Raw genomic sequence first — 17094 nt, 5'->3', positions numbered from 1 at the left:
TTCTCCCCCCTCACGATTTGGGATCTCTTCTGATTTGGCTAAAGCATATTTTCCTAGGGTTGTTGCCATGCTTTTAGTATTTTACTTGCTCCTTCATATACTCTTATCTGGACAAAATGACAAGGCGGAAAAATTCACCACAAAAAAAAGAACAAGAGGCAGTACTAAAGGCTAGGGACCTAATCAATACAGACATTGGTAATATGTCAGATCTAGAGTTCAGAATGACGATTCTCAACGTTCTAGCCGGGCTCAAAAAAGGCATGGAAGATATTAGAGAAACCCTCTCGGGAGATATAAAAGCCCTTTCTGGAGAAATAAAAGAACTAAAATCTAACCAAGTTGAAATCAAAAAAGCTATTAATGAGGTGCAATCAAAAATGGAGGCTCTCACTGCTAGGATAAATGAGGCAGAAGAAAGAATTAGCGATACAGAAGACCAAATGACAGAGAATAAAGAAGCTGAGCAAAAGAGGGACAAACAGCTACTGGACCACGAGGGGAGAATCCGAGAGATAAGTGACACCATAAGACGAAACAACATTAGAATAATTGGGATTCCAGAAGAAGAAGAAAGAGAGAGGGGAGCAGAAGGTATATTGGAGAGAATTATTGGAGAGAATTTCCCCAATATGGCAAAGGGAACAAGCATCAAAATCCAGGAGGTGCAGAGAACCCCCCTCAAAATCAGTAAGAATAGGTCCACACCCCGTCACCTAATAGTAAAATGTTCAAGTCTTAGTGACAAAGAGAAAATCCTGAAAGCAGCCCGGGAAAAGAAGTCTGTAACATACAATGGTAAAAATATTAAATTGGCAGCAGACTTATCCACAGAGACCTGGCAGGCCAGAAAGAGCTGGCATGATATATTCAGAGTACTAAACGAGAAAAACATGCAGCCAAGAATACTATATCCAGCTAGGCCATCATTGAAAATAGAAGGAGAGATTAAAAGCTTCCAGGACAAACAAAAACGGAAAGAACTTGCAAACACCAAACCAGCTCTACAGGAAATATTGAAAAGGGTCCTCTAAGCAAAGAGAGACCCTAAAAGTAGTAGATCGGAAAGGAACAGAAACAATATACAATAACAGTCACCTTACAGATAATACAATGGCACTAAATTCATATCTCTCAATAGTTACCCTGAATGTTAATGGGCTAAATGCCCCAATCAAAAGACACAGGCTATCAGAATGGATAAAAAAACAAAACCCATCTATATGTTGCCTACAAGAAACTCATTTTAAACCCAAAGACACCTTCAGATTTAAAGTGAGGGGGAGGAAAAGAATTTACCATGCTAATGGACATCAGAAGAAAGAAGGAGTGGCAATCCTTATGTCAGATCAATTAGATTTTAAGCCAAAGACTATAATAAGAGATGAGGAAGAACACTATATCATACTCAAAGGATCTGTCCAACAAGAAGATCTAACAATTGTAAATATCTATGCCCCTAATGTGGGAGCAGCCAACTATATAAACCAATTAATAACAAAATCAAAGAAACACATCAACAATAATACAGGGGACTTTAACACTCCCCTCACTGAAATGGACAGATCATCCAAGCAAAAGATCAACAAGGAACTAAAGGCCTTAAATGACACACTGGACCAGACAGATATCACAGATATATTCAGAACATTTCATCCCAAAGCAACAGAATACACATTCTTCTCTACTGCACATGGAACATTCTCCAGAATAGATTACATCCTCGGTCCTAAATCAGGTCTCAACCGGTATCAAAAGATTAGGATCATTCCCTGCATATTTTCAGACCACAATGCTCTGAAGCTAGAACTCAATCACAAGAGGAAATTTGGAAAGAACCCAAATACATGGAGACTAAACAGCATCCTTCTACAGAATGAATAGGTCAACCAGGAAATTAAAGAAGAATTGAAAAAATTCATGGAAACAAATGATAATGAAAACACAACAGTTCAAAATCTGTGGGACACAACAAAGGCAGTCCTGAGAGGAAAATATATAGCGGTACAAGCCTTTCTCAAGAAACAAGAAAGATCTCAGGTACACAACCTAACCCTACACCTAAAGGAGCTGGAGAAAGAACAAGAAAGAAACCCTAAACCCAGCAGGAGAAGAGAAATAATAAAGATCAGAGCAGAAATCAATGAAATAGAAACAAAAAAAACAATAGAACAAATCAACAAAACTAGGAGCTGGTTCTTGGAAAGAATTAATAAGATTGATAAACCCCTGGCCAGACTTCTCAAAAAGAAAAGAGAAAGGACCCAAATAAATAAAATCATGAATGAAAGAGGAGAGATCACAACTAACACCAAAGAAATACAGACAATTATAAGAACATATTATGAGCAACTCTACGCCAACAAATTTGACAATCTGGAAGAAATGGATGCATTCCTAGAGACATATAAACTACCACAACTGAACCAGGAAGAAATAGAAAGCCTGAACAGACCCATAACCAGTAAGGAGATTGAAACAGTCATCAAAAATCTCCAAACAAACAAAAGCCAAGGGACAGACGGCTTCCCGGGGGAATTCTACCAAACATTTAAAGAATTAATTCCTATTCTCCTGAAACTGTTCCAAAAAATAGAAATGGAAGGAAAACTTCCAAACTCATTTTATGAGGCCAGCATCACCTTAATCCCAAAACCAGACAAGGATCCCATCAAAAAAGAGAACTACAGACCAATATCCTTGATGAACACAGATGCGAAAATTCTCACCAAAATACTAGCCAATAGGATTCAACAGTACATTAAAAGGATTATTCGCCACGACCAAGTGGGATTTATTCCAGGGCTGCAAGGTTGGTTCAACATCGGCAAATCAATCAATGTGATAAAACACATTAATAAAAGAAAGAACAAGAACCATATGATACTCTCCATAGATGCTGAAAAATCATTTGACAAAGCATAGCATCCCTTCCTGATCAAAACTCTTCAAAGTGTAGGGATAGAGGGCACATACCTCAATATTATCAAAGCCATCTATGAAAAACCCACCGCAAATATCATTCTCAATGGAGGAAAACCTGAAAGCTTTTCCGCTAAGGTCAGAACACGGCAGGGATGTCCGTTATCACCACTGCTATTCAACATAGCACTAGAAGTCCTAGCCTCAGCAATCAGACAACAAAAGGAAATTAAAGGCATCCAAATCGGGAAAGAAGAAGTCAAACTATCACTCTTCGCAGATGATATGATACTATATGTGGAAAAGCCAAAAGACTCCACTCCAAAACTGCTAGAACTTGTACAGGAATTCAGTAAAGTGTCAGGATATAAAATCAATGCACAGAAATCAGTTGCATTTCTCTACACCAACAACAAGACAGAAGAAAGAGAAATTAAGGAGTCAATCCCATTTACAATTGCACCCAAAACTCTAAGATACCTAGGAATAAACCCAACCAAAGAGACTAAGAATCTATACACAGAAAACTATAAAGTTCCCATGAAAGAAATTGAGGAAGACACAAAGAAATGGAAAAATGTTCCATGCTCTTGGATTGGAAGAATAAATATTGTGAAAATGTCTATGCTACCTAAAGCAATCTACACATTTAATGCAATTCCTATCAAAGTACCATCCATTTTTTTCAAAGAAATGGAACAAATAATCCTAAAATTTATATGGAACCAGAAAAGACCGCGAATAGCCAAAGGAATATTGAAAAAGAAAGCCAGAGTTGGTGGCATCACAATTCCGGACTTCAAGCTCTACTACAAAGCTGTCATCATCAAGACAGCATGGTCCTGGCACAAAAACAGACACATAGATCAATGGAACAGAATAGAGAGCCCAGAAATAGACCCTCAACTCTATGGTCAACTAATCTTCGACAAAGCAGGAAAGAATGTCCAATGGAAAAAAGACAGCCTCTTCAATAAATGGTGTTGGGAAAATTGGACAGCCACATGCAGAAAAATGAAATTGGATCATTTCCTTACACCACACACCAAAATAGACTCAAAATGGATCAAGGACCTCAATGTGAGAAAGGAATCCATCAAAATCCTCGAGGAGAACACAGGCAGCAACCTCTACGACCTCAGCCGCAGCAACATCTTCCTAGGAACATCGCCAAAAGGCAAGGGAAGCAAGGGCAAAAATGAACTATTGGGATTTTATCAAAATCAAAAGCTTTTGCACAGCAAAGGAAACAGTTAACAAAACCAAAAGACAACTGACAGAATGGGAGAAGATATTTGCAAACGACATATCAGATAAAGGGCTAGTGTCCAAAATCTATAAAGAACTTAGCAAACTCAACACCCAAAGTACAAATAATCCAATCAAGAAATGGGCAGAAGACATGAACAGACATTTCTGCAAAGAAGACATCCAGATGGCCAGTAGACACATGAAAAAGTGCTCCATATCACTCAGCATCAGGGAAATACAAATCAAAACCACAATGAGATACCACCTCACACCAGTCAGAATGGCTAAAATTAACAAGTCATGAAACGACAGATGCTGGCGAGGATGCGGAGAAAGGGGAACCTTTCTACACTGTTGGTGGGAATGCAAGCTGGTGTAACCACTCTGGAAAACAGCATGGAGGTTCCTCAAAATGTTGAAAATAGAACTACCCTATGACCCACCAATTGCACTGCTGGGTATTTACCCTAAAGATACAAACGTAGTGATCCGAAGGGGCACGTGCACCCGAATGTTTATAGCAGCAATGTCTACAATAGCCAAACTATGGAAAGAACCTAGATGTCCATCAACAGACGAATGGATAAAGAAGATGTGGTATATAAACACAATGGAATACTATGCAGCCATCAAAAGAAATGAAATCTTGCCATTTGCAGTGACGTGGATGGAACTAGAGGGTATCATGCTTAGCGAAATAAGTCAATCAGAGAAAGACAACTATCATATGATCTCCCTGATATGAGGGAGAGGAGATGCAACATGGGGGTTAAGGGGGTAGAAGAAGAGTAAATGAAACAAGATGGGATTGGGAGGGAGACAAACCGTAAGTGACTCTTAATCTCACAAAACAAACTGAGGGTTGATGGGGGCAGGGGGGTTGGGGGGATGGGGTTATGGACTTTGGGGAGGGTATGTGCTATGGTGAGTGCTGTGAAGTGTGTAAACCTGGCGATTCACAGACCTGTACCCCTGGGGATAAAAATATATTATATGTTTATAAAAAATAAAATTAAAAAAAAAATTCCCTATTATGTAGTTTTTTCAAACCTTTTATTCATCATTGGGAGCTATGGTATTTTCCTTATCTTATTCTACAAATGATACCTACATTTCATTAAATTCTCCTTTTTCATTTTAATGTAACAATTACATACCTTGTTCCTAATTTAAAAAAAAATTTTTATACTGTATTTCCAAGTAAGGAAAATGAGAGACAATATTTCATGAAATGTTCATATTCCTGACTTTCGTAGTAAAGTACACCTTTTCAACCAAAAGTTCCCACAATTCACACTGTAAGAGCACAGTGATACAGAAGGCACTGATAAAATACACCTGGAGGATTAGTATAAAGCTGGTTTCTTAAAATCTTTAAGTTAGCTAGGAATTAATAGATAAAAGACAGCAAAAGTATAAGCTACACAAGGCCAGACATCAGGCCTTATTAATTTTTATATTCCTAATGGTTATCACAGTGTGTGGCACAAACAGAAGACTTTTACAAAAAAGCCAATCACTGCCTCAAATCTGGCTCTGCACTGGTTTACTTCTGAAAAAGGAAAAATTACTTTTCCTACATAACAGATCAACAAAACTTAGTAAAAATACTACAAATACTATTACAATAGTACTATTTACAAAAAATAGTAAAACTATTTTTTAAAGTTAAATGCTGCTAGTTTAGTAGAAACAAGTAAAATTTTTAAATGGTGAGCTGAAAGAATATTTTTCTCCCAATTTTCAAACATGTTACAACCACCTCAGTTTATAAATTGCAATGCTTGTAAACTATCTGACCTTTGGTCATCAAGAATTAATTATTTAAATATGCACAGGATCCTTTGGATACATTGATGACAAAATATTTCAAAAGAAAAACTTACCAATAAATATGGTATTTTCATACTGTCGTTTGAATAATGGAAGTTTGTCTGGCTTACAAGTTATAACAGGAATTTCGACAGGCACAGAATAATCCAGCGGCACAAACTTCAAGAAAATGAAACGTCATAAATGAATTCACAACAACACTAGTACTTTTGTACATATTTTACTCACATTCTTTGTTTTTTGTTTTTTTTTTCAAATATTTTATTTATTTGTCAGAGAGAGTGAGAGCACAAGCAGAGGGAATAGCAGGCAGAGGGAGAAACAGGCTCCCTGCTGAACAAGGAGCCCAATGTGGGACTCAATCCTAGGACCCTAGGATCATAACTTGAGCCAAAGGCAGACCCTTAACCGACTGAGCCACCCAGGCATCCCAACTCACATTCTTAATACACTTCAAAGTCTTAAAATGAGATGTTTTTTGACAAATGATTTGGTAACACCACAACCTATTGATGGGCCAAATCCAGCCAGCCACTTGATTGTACAAATAAAGTTTAATTGCAACACGGTCAGGCACATTCATTCACGTATGGGACATAACTGCTGTTACATTATTTAAGAACTAAGATGAAGAGCTGCAACACAGGTTTATGGCCCCCCAAAGCCTCAGATATTTCCTGTATTTACTGTCAGATATTTACCTTTAGGGAAAACGTGTGCACGTGTCTGTACACAGCACTCAAAATATACTAATTTTCTCTGAAAGAACTATAAATATAAAAAATGACGAGCTTACAATTATAAAAATGCCTTGATTTACGATTAGGTACTGTAGTCTATGATAAATCACAACCATAACTGTTATCAATTGTTTATATATATTTTTAAAGATTTTACTATTTATTTGAGAGAGAGCACAAGCGGGGTGGGAGGGTGGGAGAGGCAAAGGAAGAGGGAGAAGCAGACTCCCCACTGAGCAGGAAGCCCACTGGGCTTGATCCCAGGACCGTGGCATCATGACCTAAGCTGAAGGCTGACGCTTAACTGACTGAGCCACCCAAGTGCCCAATATTTTTAGAGTAAGAAAAAGAAAAGATCTGTACGGTCCTACAAACTGATGCCTTAATCCTGCTTAAAAATGATTACTTGACCTTTTAGGACTATACATACCGTAACAGGTTAAAAGCTGAAAAAGAATTTGGGATGAGAAGTATGCGCAAGAAATTCAAAAGGGCCCCACCCAATACTTTTTACTCTATTAAGCCCATTACCTAGGCTGCCTATGACAATAAATCCTTACCTCTGGGAGTTGTTTGGATATTCGAATCTGGTTGTGCGGTTTATCATTTATTTGGTATCGCAAAGCATCAACTCGACCTTTCCGATGACCCCTAGAAATAATTTCTTCACCTCGCAACCAGTAAAAGTGAACCGGGCATTTGCAATCTATCAAAAGATATTCAAAATTTTATTTAATCATTTAGATAAATTTGGTTATTATTAGAATACCAGCAATACAGAACTTAAGAATAGTTGAGCAAATTAAAAATTATCAAAAATTACTCCTTGATGTAAGAGAGTCTGGGTTATATGATGATTTAAGTTAAATGACTGACTTAAATATTATGCTCAAACATTTATTGTCTACTTGTGCCACCAATCATACACTAAACACTGTAGCAGTTAAGAATAAATGTAACAGGAACATTACTCAGCAGAAATAAAACGTTTTTAATAGGACTCAGAACTACTAAATCAATCTTCACAATAACCGTCAAAGGTATGTATAGCTGTCATCACCTCCAGTTTATAGAAGAGTAATCTGGATCTTAACAAAGTCAAGTTTTCCTAAGCCAACAGGAGTAGTCAAAATCCAGGAGGCTTCTCTGAAGACCACTTCCTTCCCAACTGAGACAGAAGTAAAGTAACATGCACACACACTACAGGACTCAGTTGAGCACACATCTACAGTTATAATAACTGTAGATTAATTCAATAAATATTTATTAAGACACCTACCAGGCAGTAGATATAAAGTAATGAATGCCTCAGAAACACTGATTTTTAAATTTTTAAATTAATTATTATTATTAACATATAATGTATTATTTGCCCCAGGGGTACAGGTCTGTAAATCACCAGGTTTACACACTTCACAGCACTCACCATTAGCACACACCCTCCCCAATGTCCATAACCCCACCCCCTCTCCCGACCCCCCTCCCCCCAGCAACCCTCAGTTTGTTTTGTGAGATTAAGAGTCTCTTATGGTTTGTCTCTCTCCTGATCCCATCTTGAGAAACACTGATTTTTAAAAACGTCCATTAATTTTTCACGTGTCCACCGAGCAGTTAAAAGAAGCTGCTGACTGGTTCCTGGGAATGGCTCGGTTTGAATCCTAAACTCCTACCCACCATCTACAGGCTCTCTGACCAGGTTCATTTTACCTTCCTGCACCTGAGGTTGGTTTTCCCATTTATAAAACAATATAACCGCCCTACCTACTATAAACGGTTACTGTGAGGATTAAATTGGTCGGCATATATAAAAATTTGGAAGAGGGCTTGGCACCTAGTAAGTATTGAGTCAATGTTACGTATTTAAATCTGTGTCACTTTCAATGTTCACGCGTCTACGAGAAAGTACTATTACCGTAACTCTCATCTTAAGAATGAGAAAAACTGCTTTTACCTAAAAGAGGTTAATGAAGTGACATACAGTCACGTAGCTTTTTGGTGGAAGGGCCAAAAGCCAAGTTCAGGTGCGCCCCGCCCGCCGAGACCCCCTTCTGACCAACACTGCTCTCCCATTCCGTTTGGCCGGACCTTCACAACGCGGAACCAAAGACTGGAGTCGTCGAAGGTGGTACGGCTAGTAAGTAGCGGCACAGGCCCGGAGGGAACCCACTCTGCAGATTCTTAGTGCAGGGGCCGCTACTAAACCTGGTGGCACCTGGCGAGGCGCGAAAGGCCTAGAAATAGAATGAACGACGCAGAAAGAAAGAAATGAACAGTCCCCCACCTTCCCCGCCCAGCGTCGCAGCCCCAAGACTCACCGAGGGTGGCGCTGGCCAGGGCGGGGTTGTGCGCGCCGAGCAGGCCCATGAGGGTGGCCACCAGCTGATCCAGGAAGGGCGAGGCGAGAGCCTCGCGTTCCTGGTAGAGCGGAAGGCGCCCCTTGCGCCGCAGGTAGAAGTGCTCCTGCAGGAGGCAGTCACACGCGGCGGCGCGCAGGGCCGCGAGGTCCAGGGCGGGCGCGGGCTCGGCGGGCGGCGGCGGCGGCGGCAGGCCCGACAAGAACGCGGTCTTGGTGAAGTCCTGATACCAGCGGTCAGCGTTCAGGGCGAAAGTCTGCGGATAAACCACGTATTTCATGAACTGCATCTTGGTGAGGATTCGCAGCTTCTCGTCCACCGACTCGGCCGCGTGCACCGTCGCCTGCCACCGCTCCACTCGCCGCTGCCGTGCCGCCTTGCTCTTGGCCGTCAGGGAGGCCACAATCGGCGGGTAGCGCGCGACGGGGGCCGCCGTGACATCGGGGCCGGTCACTTCTCGACCCGTGACGGCGGCTTCGGCGGCAGCGGGCAAAGACAGCCCCGGCCCGCGGAGCGCTACCCTGCAACACCTGGCCGCCGCCATCTTTACTCGGGGTTGCCGACCCAGGGGTTAATTTCAGGAAAGGTCGCAGCTCTCTTGCGTAAGGACCAATCGGAAGCGGAATTTAAGCCAGGCTTGGGCAGGCCGATTCTCAGTGGGCCTGAGATTCGTTGCGTCATTCATTTTTTTAGCCAATCAGATCCCTCTCCAACTTAGTTTCCAGCGCCCCGGAGGCTCTGTACACAGAAGGCAGGATTTGAGTGCCTGTAGTTTTTCCGCAGACCTGGGTGGAGGAGTGGGGATGCCGGTTGCTGCCTCCTAGGCTGCTCTTCCGACCTCGACGCAGACCTCTTGCCCAAAATCATTTAGGAATGATCTGCATCGGAACCTCTAACCCCTCTAGTTGAACTCTAGTTAAATTTACTGGTTTCACTTGGGTGTAGCACATCCCACCTCTTGTCTTAGTTCCTGGGGTTGAAATTTATTGAAAATATCGTTCTAACATGTCTTATTGCTAATACATTCTTATTTGTTAAATGATGCACGTATCACTCATAGGTAACCACTGCTAATCTTTGGGAAAATAATTCCATATGCTAATTGATACATAAATAATTAGATACATAAATAATTTCCCCTAATTTACAATACGTTTAGTTGGATTTAACTGGGGGGAAAAAAAACACAATAATAAAAACGGGCCGTCTGGGTGGCTCAGTCTTTAGGCATCTGCTTTTGGCTCAGGTCATACTTCCAGGTTCCTGGGTTCCAGCCCCGCATCCGGCTCCCTGCTCAGCGGGAAGCCTTCTCCTTCTTCCATTCCCTCTGGCTGTGTTCCCTCTCTCGCTGTGTTTCTCCCTGCCAAATAAGTAAAGTCTTAAAATAAATAAATAAATAAATAAATAAACAAACCTAAGAATTGTATTTAAATTTTGCTTTGTATTAAAACAGTATTTCAACATGAGTTGATACCTACTAATCTTTCAGCAACTTGAAGAAAGGAACTGTTATATTTTTAATCCTTAGCAATCATTCGATACCTGTGCCTAGTGGGTAATCACTAAATACCTGCTGAAAAAGACACCTGAATTTCTAGAAATTTAAGCTCATTTCAGATAATCTAATTCATTGACTCACTCTTTTATTACTGCTAGGAACTGGAAAAGTACTTATTTGGATTTATTGCAATAATTCTCGAGGGTATTGAAAACAAACATTTGTTGCTAAAAAAGAAGTTATAACTTAGGTGTACCTTTATATTAGAAGTAATGATGCAATTTAACTATGAAGTTGCAAGTCTATTAAACTGACATTTAGAATACCTACTTCAAGCTCATTACAATATCTTCTGTGAGAAGTTGCTAGCAGAATCTCAAATACCCTTTTGACACTAATACTACAAAAGGAAGGCATAAGAGAGTTAAGATCTTTAAACCTTATTCAGTATTTCAAAGAGAAAAATGAGGCGCTCAATGTTACGTAAATTGAAGTGACACTTATTTGTGTGAAAAAATAATAAATATATTTTTAGAGAATACATCACAGAAATCCTAGCTTAATAATTGTAGTATTCTCATACCATTCCAGCCTAGATTTTAGGATTAGATATCAGAACAAGAGACCAATTAACACTGTAAGCCAGAACACTGTTTTCAGAAGTTGCTTTTATACTTTCTTGATTATTTCAATTGAAATGAAATTTCAATTTGTCCAATATTTGCTGATTATCAACATTATGAACGAGGAGGGAGGCCCTGGGAAAGGAAAGAGCTTGCTTAGTGAAGGATGGGGCAGGACTGTACAGTATGAACACAAGAGCATACTGGGGAGAAAGAATCAAGCCAGGACCGTGGAGAAAAGTCAGCATTCTTTCTAGTATGATCCAAAATTTCTATGTTACAAAGAAAGAAATATAAAGCTGAGTCATACAGCATGGTAAGAGCAGTATTGGGACTGAAACTCAGGTTATCTTCCTGTTAGTTTTATTCAGTGAATAATTGTTTCATGCATTTTATGTGGTAGGGAGTGAACCAAGTGCTCAGGATACTCAGTGAATCAGACAAAAGCTTATACTCTAACAGAAAGAAACATGCAATACAATATGAAAATAATAATAATATGATTTATTAAAAGTGGGTACATGCTACGGAAAAGAAATAGGACAGGGGAAGTAAGGATCATCAATGCCGTCTGCAGAGGGAGGGCTTGTTTGCAGTTTAAAGTGTATGGTCAGAGTAGTGCTCATGGAAAAGATGACACTACGGAAAAGGCCTGAAGGAAGTGAGGGAGTGACTGATGTCAATATCTAGAGAAAGAGGATTCCAGCAGGCAGAACAGCTAGTGCAGAGACCCTGCGATGGGAACATGCCTGGTGGCTTCGAGAATAGGAAGGAGGCCAGTGTGCCTGAAGGAAATGGTAGAGGTGGAGCGTAGTAGGAAATGGCATGAGGAAGAAAAGGAGCCAGAATTTATAGATTCCCAGAGGCAACTTCTAGGATTGTTAAGGCTCTTAAGAGTCTTGAGAGGAATAGGAAACCATTAGAAGGTTCTACTCAGAAGGAGTTCATAGTATGACTTAGGTTTCAAAATACTTACTCCATGTATTAGGTAGTTTGGGTGCTGAAACAACAGAAATCTATTTTCTCCTGGTTCTAAAAGCTGAAGTCTGAGATCTGGGAGCCAGCATGGTGGGGCTCTGGTGAGAGCTCTCTTCCTGGCTTGAAGAAGGCTGCCTTCTTGCAGTGTCCTCACATGGCAGAGGGAGTCTGAGCTCATTCAGAATAAATATCTCTTATTATAAGGTGAGAAGCTTATTAGATTAGTGTCCTAACCACATGACCCCATTTAACCTTAATGACTTCCATAAAGGCTCTGTCTCCAAATACAGTCACATTGGGGATTACAGCTCAAACATGAATTTTAGGACACAATGCAGTCCAGAACACTACGACTGATTGGAAAATAAAGATTGTGGAGGGTCAAATTTGGAAGCAGGGAAACCAGTTAGAAGACAATTTTCCATATTTCAGGGAAGAGCTGATAGTGGCCAGAAAGGACAACAGCAGTAAAGATAGTGGGAGTGGTTACAGATTCTCAGTTGAGTAAGGGTAGGAGAAAGTCTCCAAAATTTGGGGCCTGAACAGTCAAATAAGAGAAGGCCTATGGACAAGAGAAGCATTTTTCCTTTGATTTCTCATCTTTTTCAGGGTGGGTGTTAGAGAGGGAGGTGATTTGGGGAAGGAAATAGAAGAATTTGTGAAATATGAATTTATCTATTTTATGTGTTTATTTGATTGACATTCTCCTAGAAGAACAGAGATTATAAAGATTTAATATCCCTATTAAAGTTGCCGCTGGTCTTAGATTTAAGTATTCTAGTCAAAAGCTATGACACTCAGCAATGATTTTTGAACAGTCTCTACTTCATTCTCTCAATAAATATTTATCAAGTGACTGCTATATGTCAGCACTGTTCTAGGTACAAAGGGTATAGCAGTGAAAATGACTTTCATGGAGGTTACCTGCTAGTGGATAAAATCATCCAATCAAATATATCAAATGAGCAAATATACGTGTTTTATGTTAGATGGTGATAGGAGGCAATAGGAAAATACAGGAGGGAAGGAGACCAGATCATTCTGGGTGGGGTGGGGTGATATCAATAGACAGGGCAGAGATGGCTGCCCTGAGAAGGTGACATTACAATCACATCTGAAGGAGATGAAGGCTAGAACCATGTGGATGTCTGGGCACAAATCTGAGCCAGGGCAAAAGCCACAGTATATCTGGGAAATGGGAGGAACAGCAAGGAGGTCAGAGAGCTAACATGAAAAGGGACACTTGCATTTTGTCAGTGGTAGCCAGTATCTTATTCAGAAACAGGTTCTGATGAGTTGTGTGATGTACAGATTTTGGGGGTTTTTTCCCCCCTATTGTGGTTGGGCATCAGAACGGTTCTGTTATATTGGGATGAGATGAAAGCCGCCTGGTAGATTGTAGTCCTTACCGGAGCTTTTTATATCTAAAGCTGAGAATGTGGGAAGGAAATGGCAACAGGATATTTTGTACGTACAGATGTGGAAGGGAGCGACGGCTGGTCTTTTTGAGCTGTTTCCTTCATATATGTGTGTGTGTGTGTGTGTGTGTGTGTGTGTGTGTGTGTGTGTTTTAAACCAATGGTGTATTTCGTACCTGGTTGTATATACAACACATTTAAAGAAAACTGAAGACACAAAGTACTACTAGAGGAGAGGTGTGTGTGAGCGTGTGTATGTGAACAATTTTTGATGGTTGGTTTAAAATCAGTAAGAAGGAATCTAAGTGTCTACATCGTATGCCAGGTACTATATTAAATATTTCATATGGGTCATCCCCCATAATCTCACAATCATGCTCCAAAGGGAATAGTATTTTTCTTCTGTTTTTCTTGTTTTTGTTTTCATTTTTTGCAAAATCACAGAACTCTTGCTCACAACAGATAACGAATAGCTAAAACATTTTTTTAAAGGGTTTTATTCATTTATGAGAGACAGAGTGTGAACTCGAGGGGAAAGAGGAGCCAAGGGAAAGGGAGAAGCAGACTCCCAGGTGAGCAGGGAGCCCAGTGTAGGGCAAGATCCCAGGACCGTGAGATCATGACTTGAGCCAAAGTCAGAAGCTTAACCGACAGGGCCACCCTGCCCCCTCTAGCTAAAACAATTTTTAAAAAGAATAATAAAGGATCAGCCTACTTGATTTCAAGGCTTTGGAGACCATAATCAATGGAGGAAAGCTAGCTTTTTCAACAAATGGTGCTGGAGAAGTTGGACATTGACAGGCCAAAATTGAAACAAAATAAAAAACCTTGATGTATCTATTCCATCTTCTGCAAAAATTAACTCCAAGTGGATCAAAGACTTAAATTTAAATATAAAATTATTAGGAAAAAAAACAAGAGAAGAAAATCCTGTAGGGGCTAGGGCTAGGCAAAGAGCTGTTAGAGTTGACCAAGAGCATGATCCATAAAAGAAAATTAATAAATTGGGCATCATCAAATTAAAACTTTTGTTTTGCAAAATACCCTGTTAATACACTTAGTGAGGAGGGCACTTGTAATGAGCACTGGTATTGTATGTAAACGATGAACCACTGAGTTCTATTCCTGAAACCAATATTGTGCTGTTAACTAACTAGAATTTAAATAAAAATTTGAAAAAAAAAAATCCACAAAAATACCCTGTTAAAGGATGAAAAAGACAAGCTGCAGTTGTGAGTGAAAATAATTGCAAACCACATATCTGACAAACAGCTGGTATCTGGCTTTGTTATTTCGCTTTCACTTGCCTTATTTAGTCTAGATTAATTATACCACTTGACAAGTTTGTTACAGGCATATATGAGGTGACATATGTAAATGATGCAAAACATTTGCTGAGTATCAAATACTTTATATATGGCAATGGTTTTAATTTCCTCAGCAACTTACTTTAAATCAGAGCACTGATCTTCGTGAGAGGTAAGGGATTTGCTCAAGCTCTTAAGTTCCAGAACTAGCACTAAACCATGATCTCTGACCATGAAGTCTGTGCTGTTTACATCCGTGGTTTTGTAAATTAGAATGATTCTTCCGGAAGCGATTCAGGAATTCTTTAAAGGTAGAAAGTCAACTTCCTAAGACTATATGCACAATTTAGTAATAATAGGAAATTAGAATAGTATGAAAATCATCTATAACTACTTAGTATAAAAGAATATTTCAGAGTTGTTCGTGTGCTATTTTGACTAGTTCTTCATGGTTCTTCCTATCCAAGAAATAAGAAACATGAGGGAAACAAAATATTCTCTTGGCCTCAAAAATCTTATCAGAAATACTGGGGTAATAGGAGAACATAGTAATGGTCAAACAGTTCTGAGTCTGCTAAGCTATTCAACACAGGAGATCACAGTGGAATTCCTATGAATAATGTTGACATGATACCAGAGTCAAACCTAAGACACAGATTGGAGCACCTGGGTGGCTCAGTCGTTAAGCGTCTGCCTTCGGCTCAGCGGCTCAGGCCATGATCCCAGGGTCCTGGGATGGAGCCCCCTGCTCAGCAGGAAGCCTGCTTCTCCCTCTCCCACTCCCCCTGCTTGTGCTCCCTCTCTCACTCTCTATCTCTCTGTCAAATAAATAAATAAAATCTTTAAAAAAAAAAAAGACATAGATTGTGCGGATGACTGGAGAAAATTGATGGCCACAGCAAATAATTACTTATCTAATCTTGCTCCCATGGAATAAAAACATTTCAACTTTTATTATAACCAGGATAGATCCTCCATTGTGGGTGTGGGTGAACAACTCAGGCTTTAGTGGCCTGCAAATCTACCTAACAACAAGAAAACAGGATCATGACAAAGGATGATTCACTAAATAAAAAATAGTAACTGGGATCAACGTCTATATCAATAGCATAATGTGGCAGACAATTATCCACAGAAATTAAGGCTCAAACATCAATTTTTAAAAACCCACAAAATTTATCAGGTTCCACAGCAAAATTTTTACCCCAGGCACTGGTAAAGCTCCAAAGTTTGTGGGATTTAAGTGGGGTGCTTTCCTTAGGGACTATACTTTGAATCATGATTAACACAGAGCACTGAGCTTTCATATGATAATGATCTGTCTTAAAAGGGTGAGTTGAAAAATAACCTGCAAAGTACCTTCTTAAGAACTTGAAGAGTATAACGTATTTCCCATCGCTGTTGTTGGTGTTGGTGCTGGTGCTGTTGGTGGTGGTAGGTAAGCAGTACACTTATCGATAGAGGTATGACTCTTGGTTTGATTAGGTATGTATGTTAGTCATAGATATTCATAACTGAAAATTGCAACTTCAAAAATAACTAAAATGAGAATACTTCTGTGATTCTCACTTTCCAAGATAAGTTTGATTAACAAGTAGATAACATCTCAGATTTACAAGAAACTGCTAATTACAGGATTCTCAAACTTCTTGGTTGGCTTCTTCTATTGGTATTCTGTTGATCAAAACTTGCAGCTTTTTAGCCTGTTTACATAATATATAGTTGATGTTTACAAAGGGAAATCAGAGCAGAGGTTCAGTGGCCTTCTCAAAATCAATGTAATAATAATATTAATTAAATTATAATTTAAATTTTATAATATTTATAAATTTATAAATATTTACTTATATTTATAAAGTTATTTATAATATGTATAAAGTAATATTTATTTATATATAAATGTAAATATATAAATATAAAATAATGTTTACAATAATATTTATAAATTTATAAATATTAAATTATAATTAAAATATAATTAATTAAATAATAAATGCCCAAGGAAAACAACTCAGAGTCCAAGAGATGGGCAGTGAAAATCTCTCTTCATTCCTCAGTCCCAGTCCCCTCTTTTCCTTCTCCGGAGGCAGCCTCCTGTATATTCTTCTAAAGATTTATATTCCTGTGTAAGAAGATCTACATATATATACACACACATTCAAAAGGACGT

At 39.2% G+C, this 17094-nt stretch overlaps 1 protein-coding gene across 1 annotated transcript in view; it reads right to left on the bottom strand.

The window, feature by feature from the left end:
- Window positions 1–9654, bottom strand: part of MRPS30 (mitochondrial ribosomal protein S30) — a 13678-nt gene extending 4024 nt beyond the window's left edge. Inside the window, exons 1-3 of the mRNA XM_032851440.1 lie at window positions 9062–9654; window positions 7307–7452; window positions 6060–6165 (exon numbers count right to left, since the gene is read on the bottom strand). Of these exons, the coding sequence (XP_032707331.1) occupies window positions 6060–6165; window positions 7307–7452; window positions 9062–9644 (835 nt within the window). The 5' untranslated portion in view covers window positions 9645–9654. The remainder of the gene's footprint in view (window positions 1–6059; window positions 6166–7306; window positions 7453–9061) is intronic.
- Window positions 9655–17094: the final 7440 nt, after the last annotated feature.

Source organism: Lontra canadensis, unplaced genomic scaffold (assembly GCF_010015895.1).
Source record: "Lontra canadensis isolate GAN:19392208 unplaced genomic scaffold, GSC_riverotter_1.0 scaffold5, whole genome shotgun sequence".
Lineage (NCBI taxonomy): Eukaryota > Metazoa > Chordata > Mammalia > Carnivora > Mustelidae > Lontra > Lontra canadensis.
Note: the sequence above shows the minus strand (reverse complement) of the source record. Positions and strands in the feature narration are given on the sequence as shown.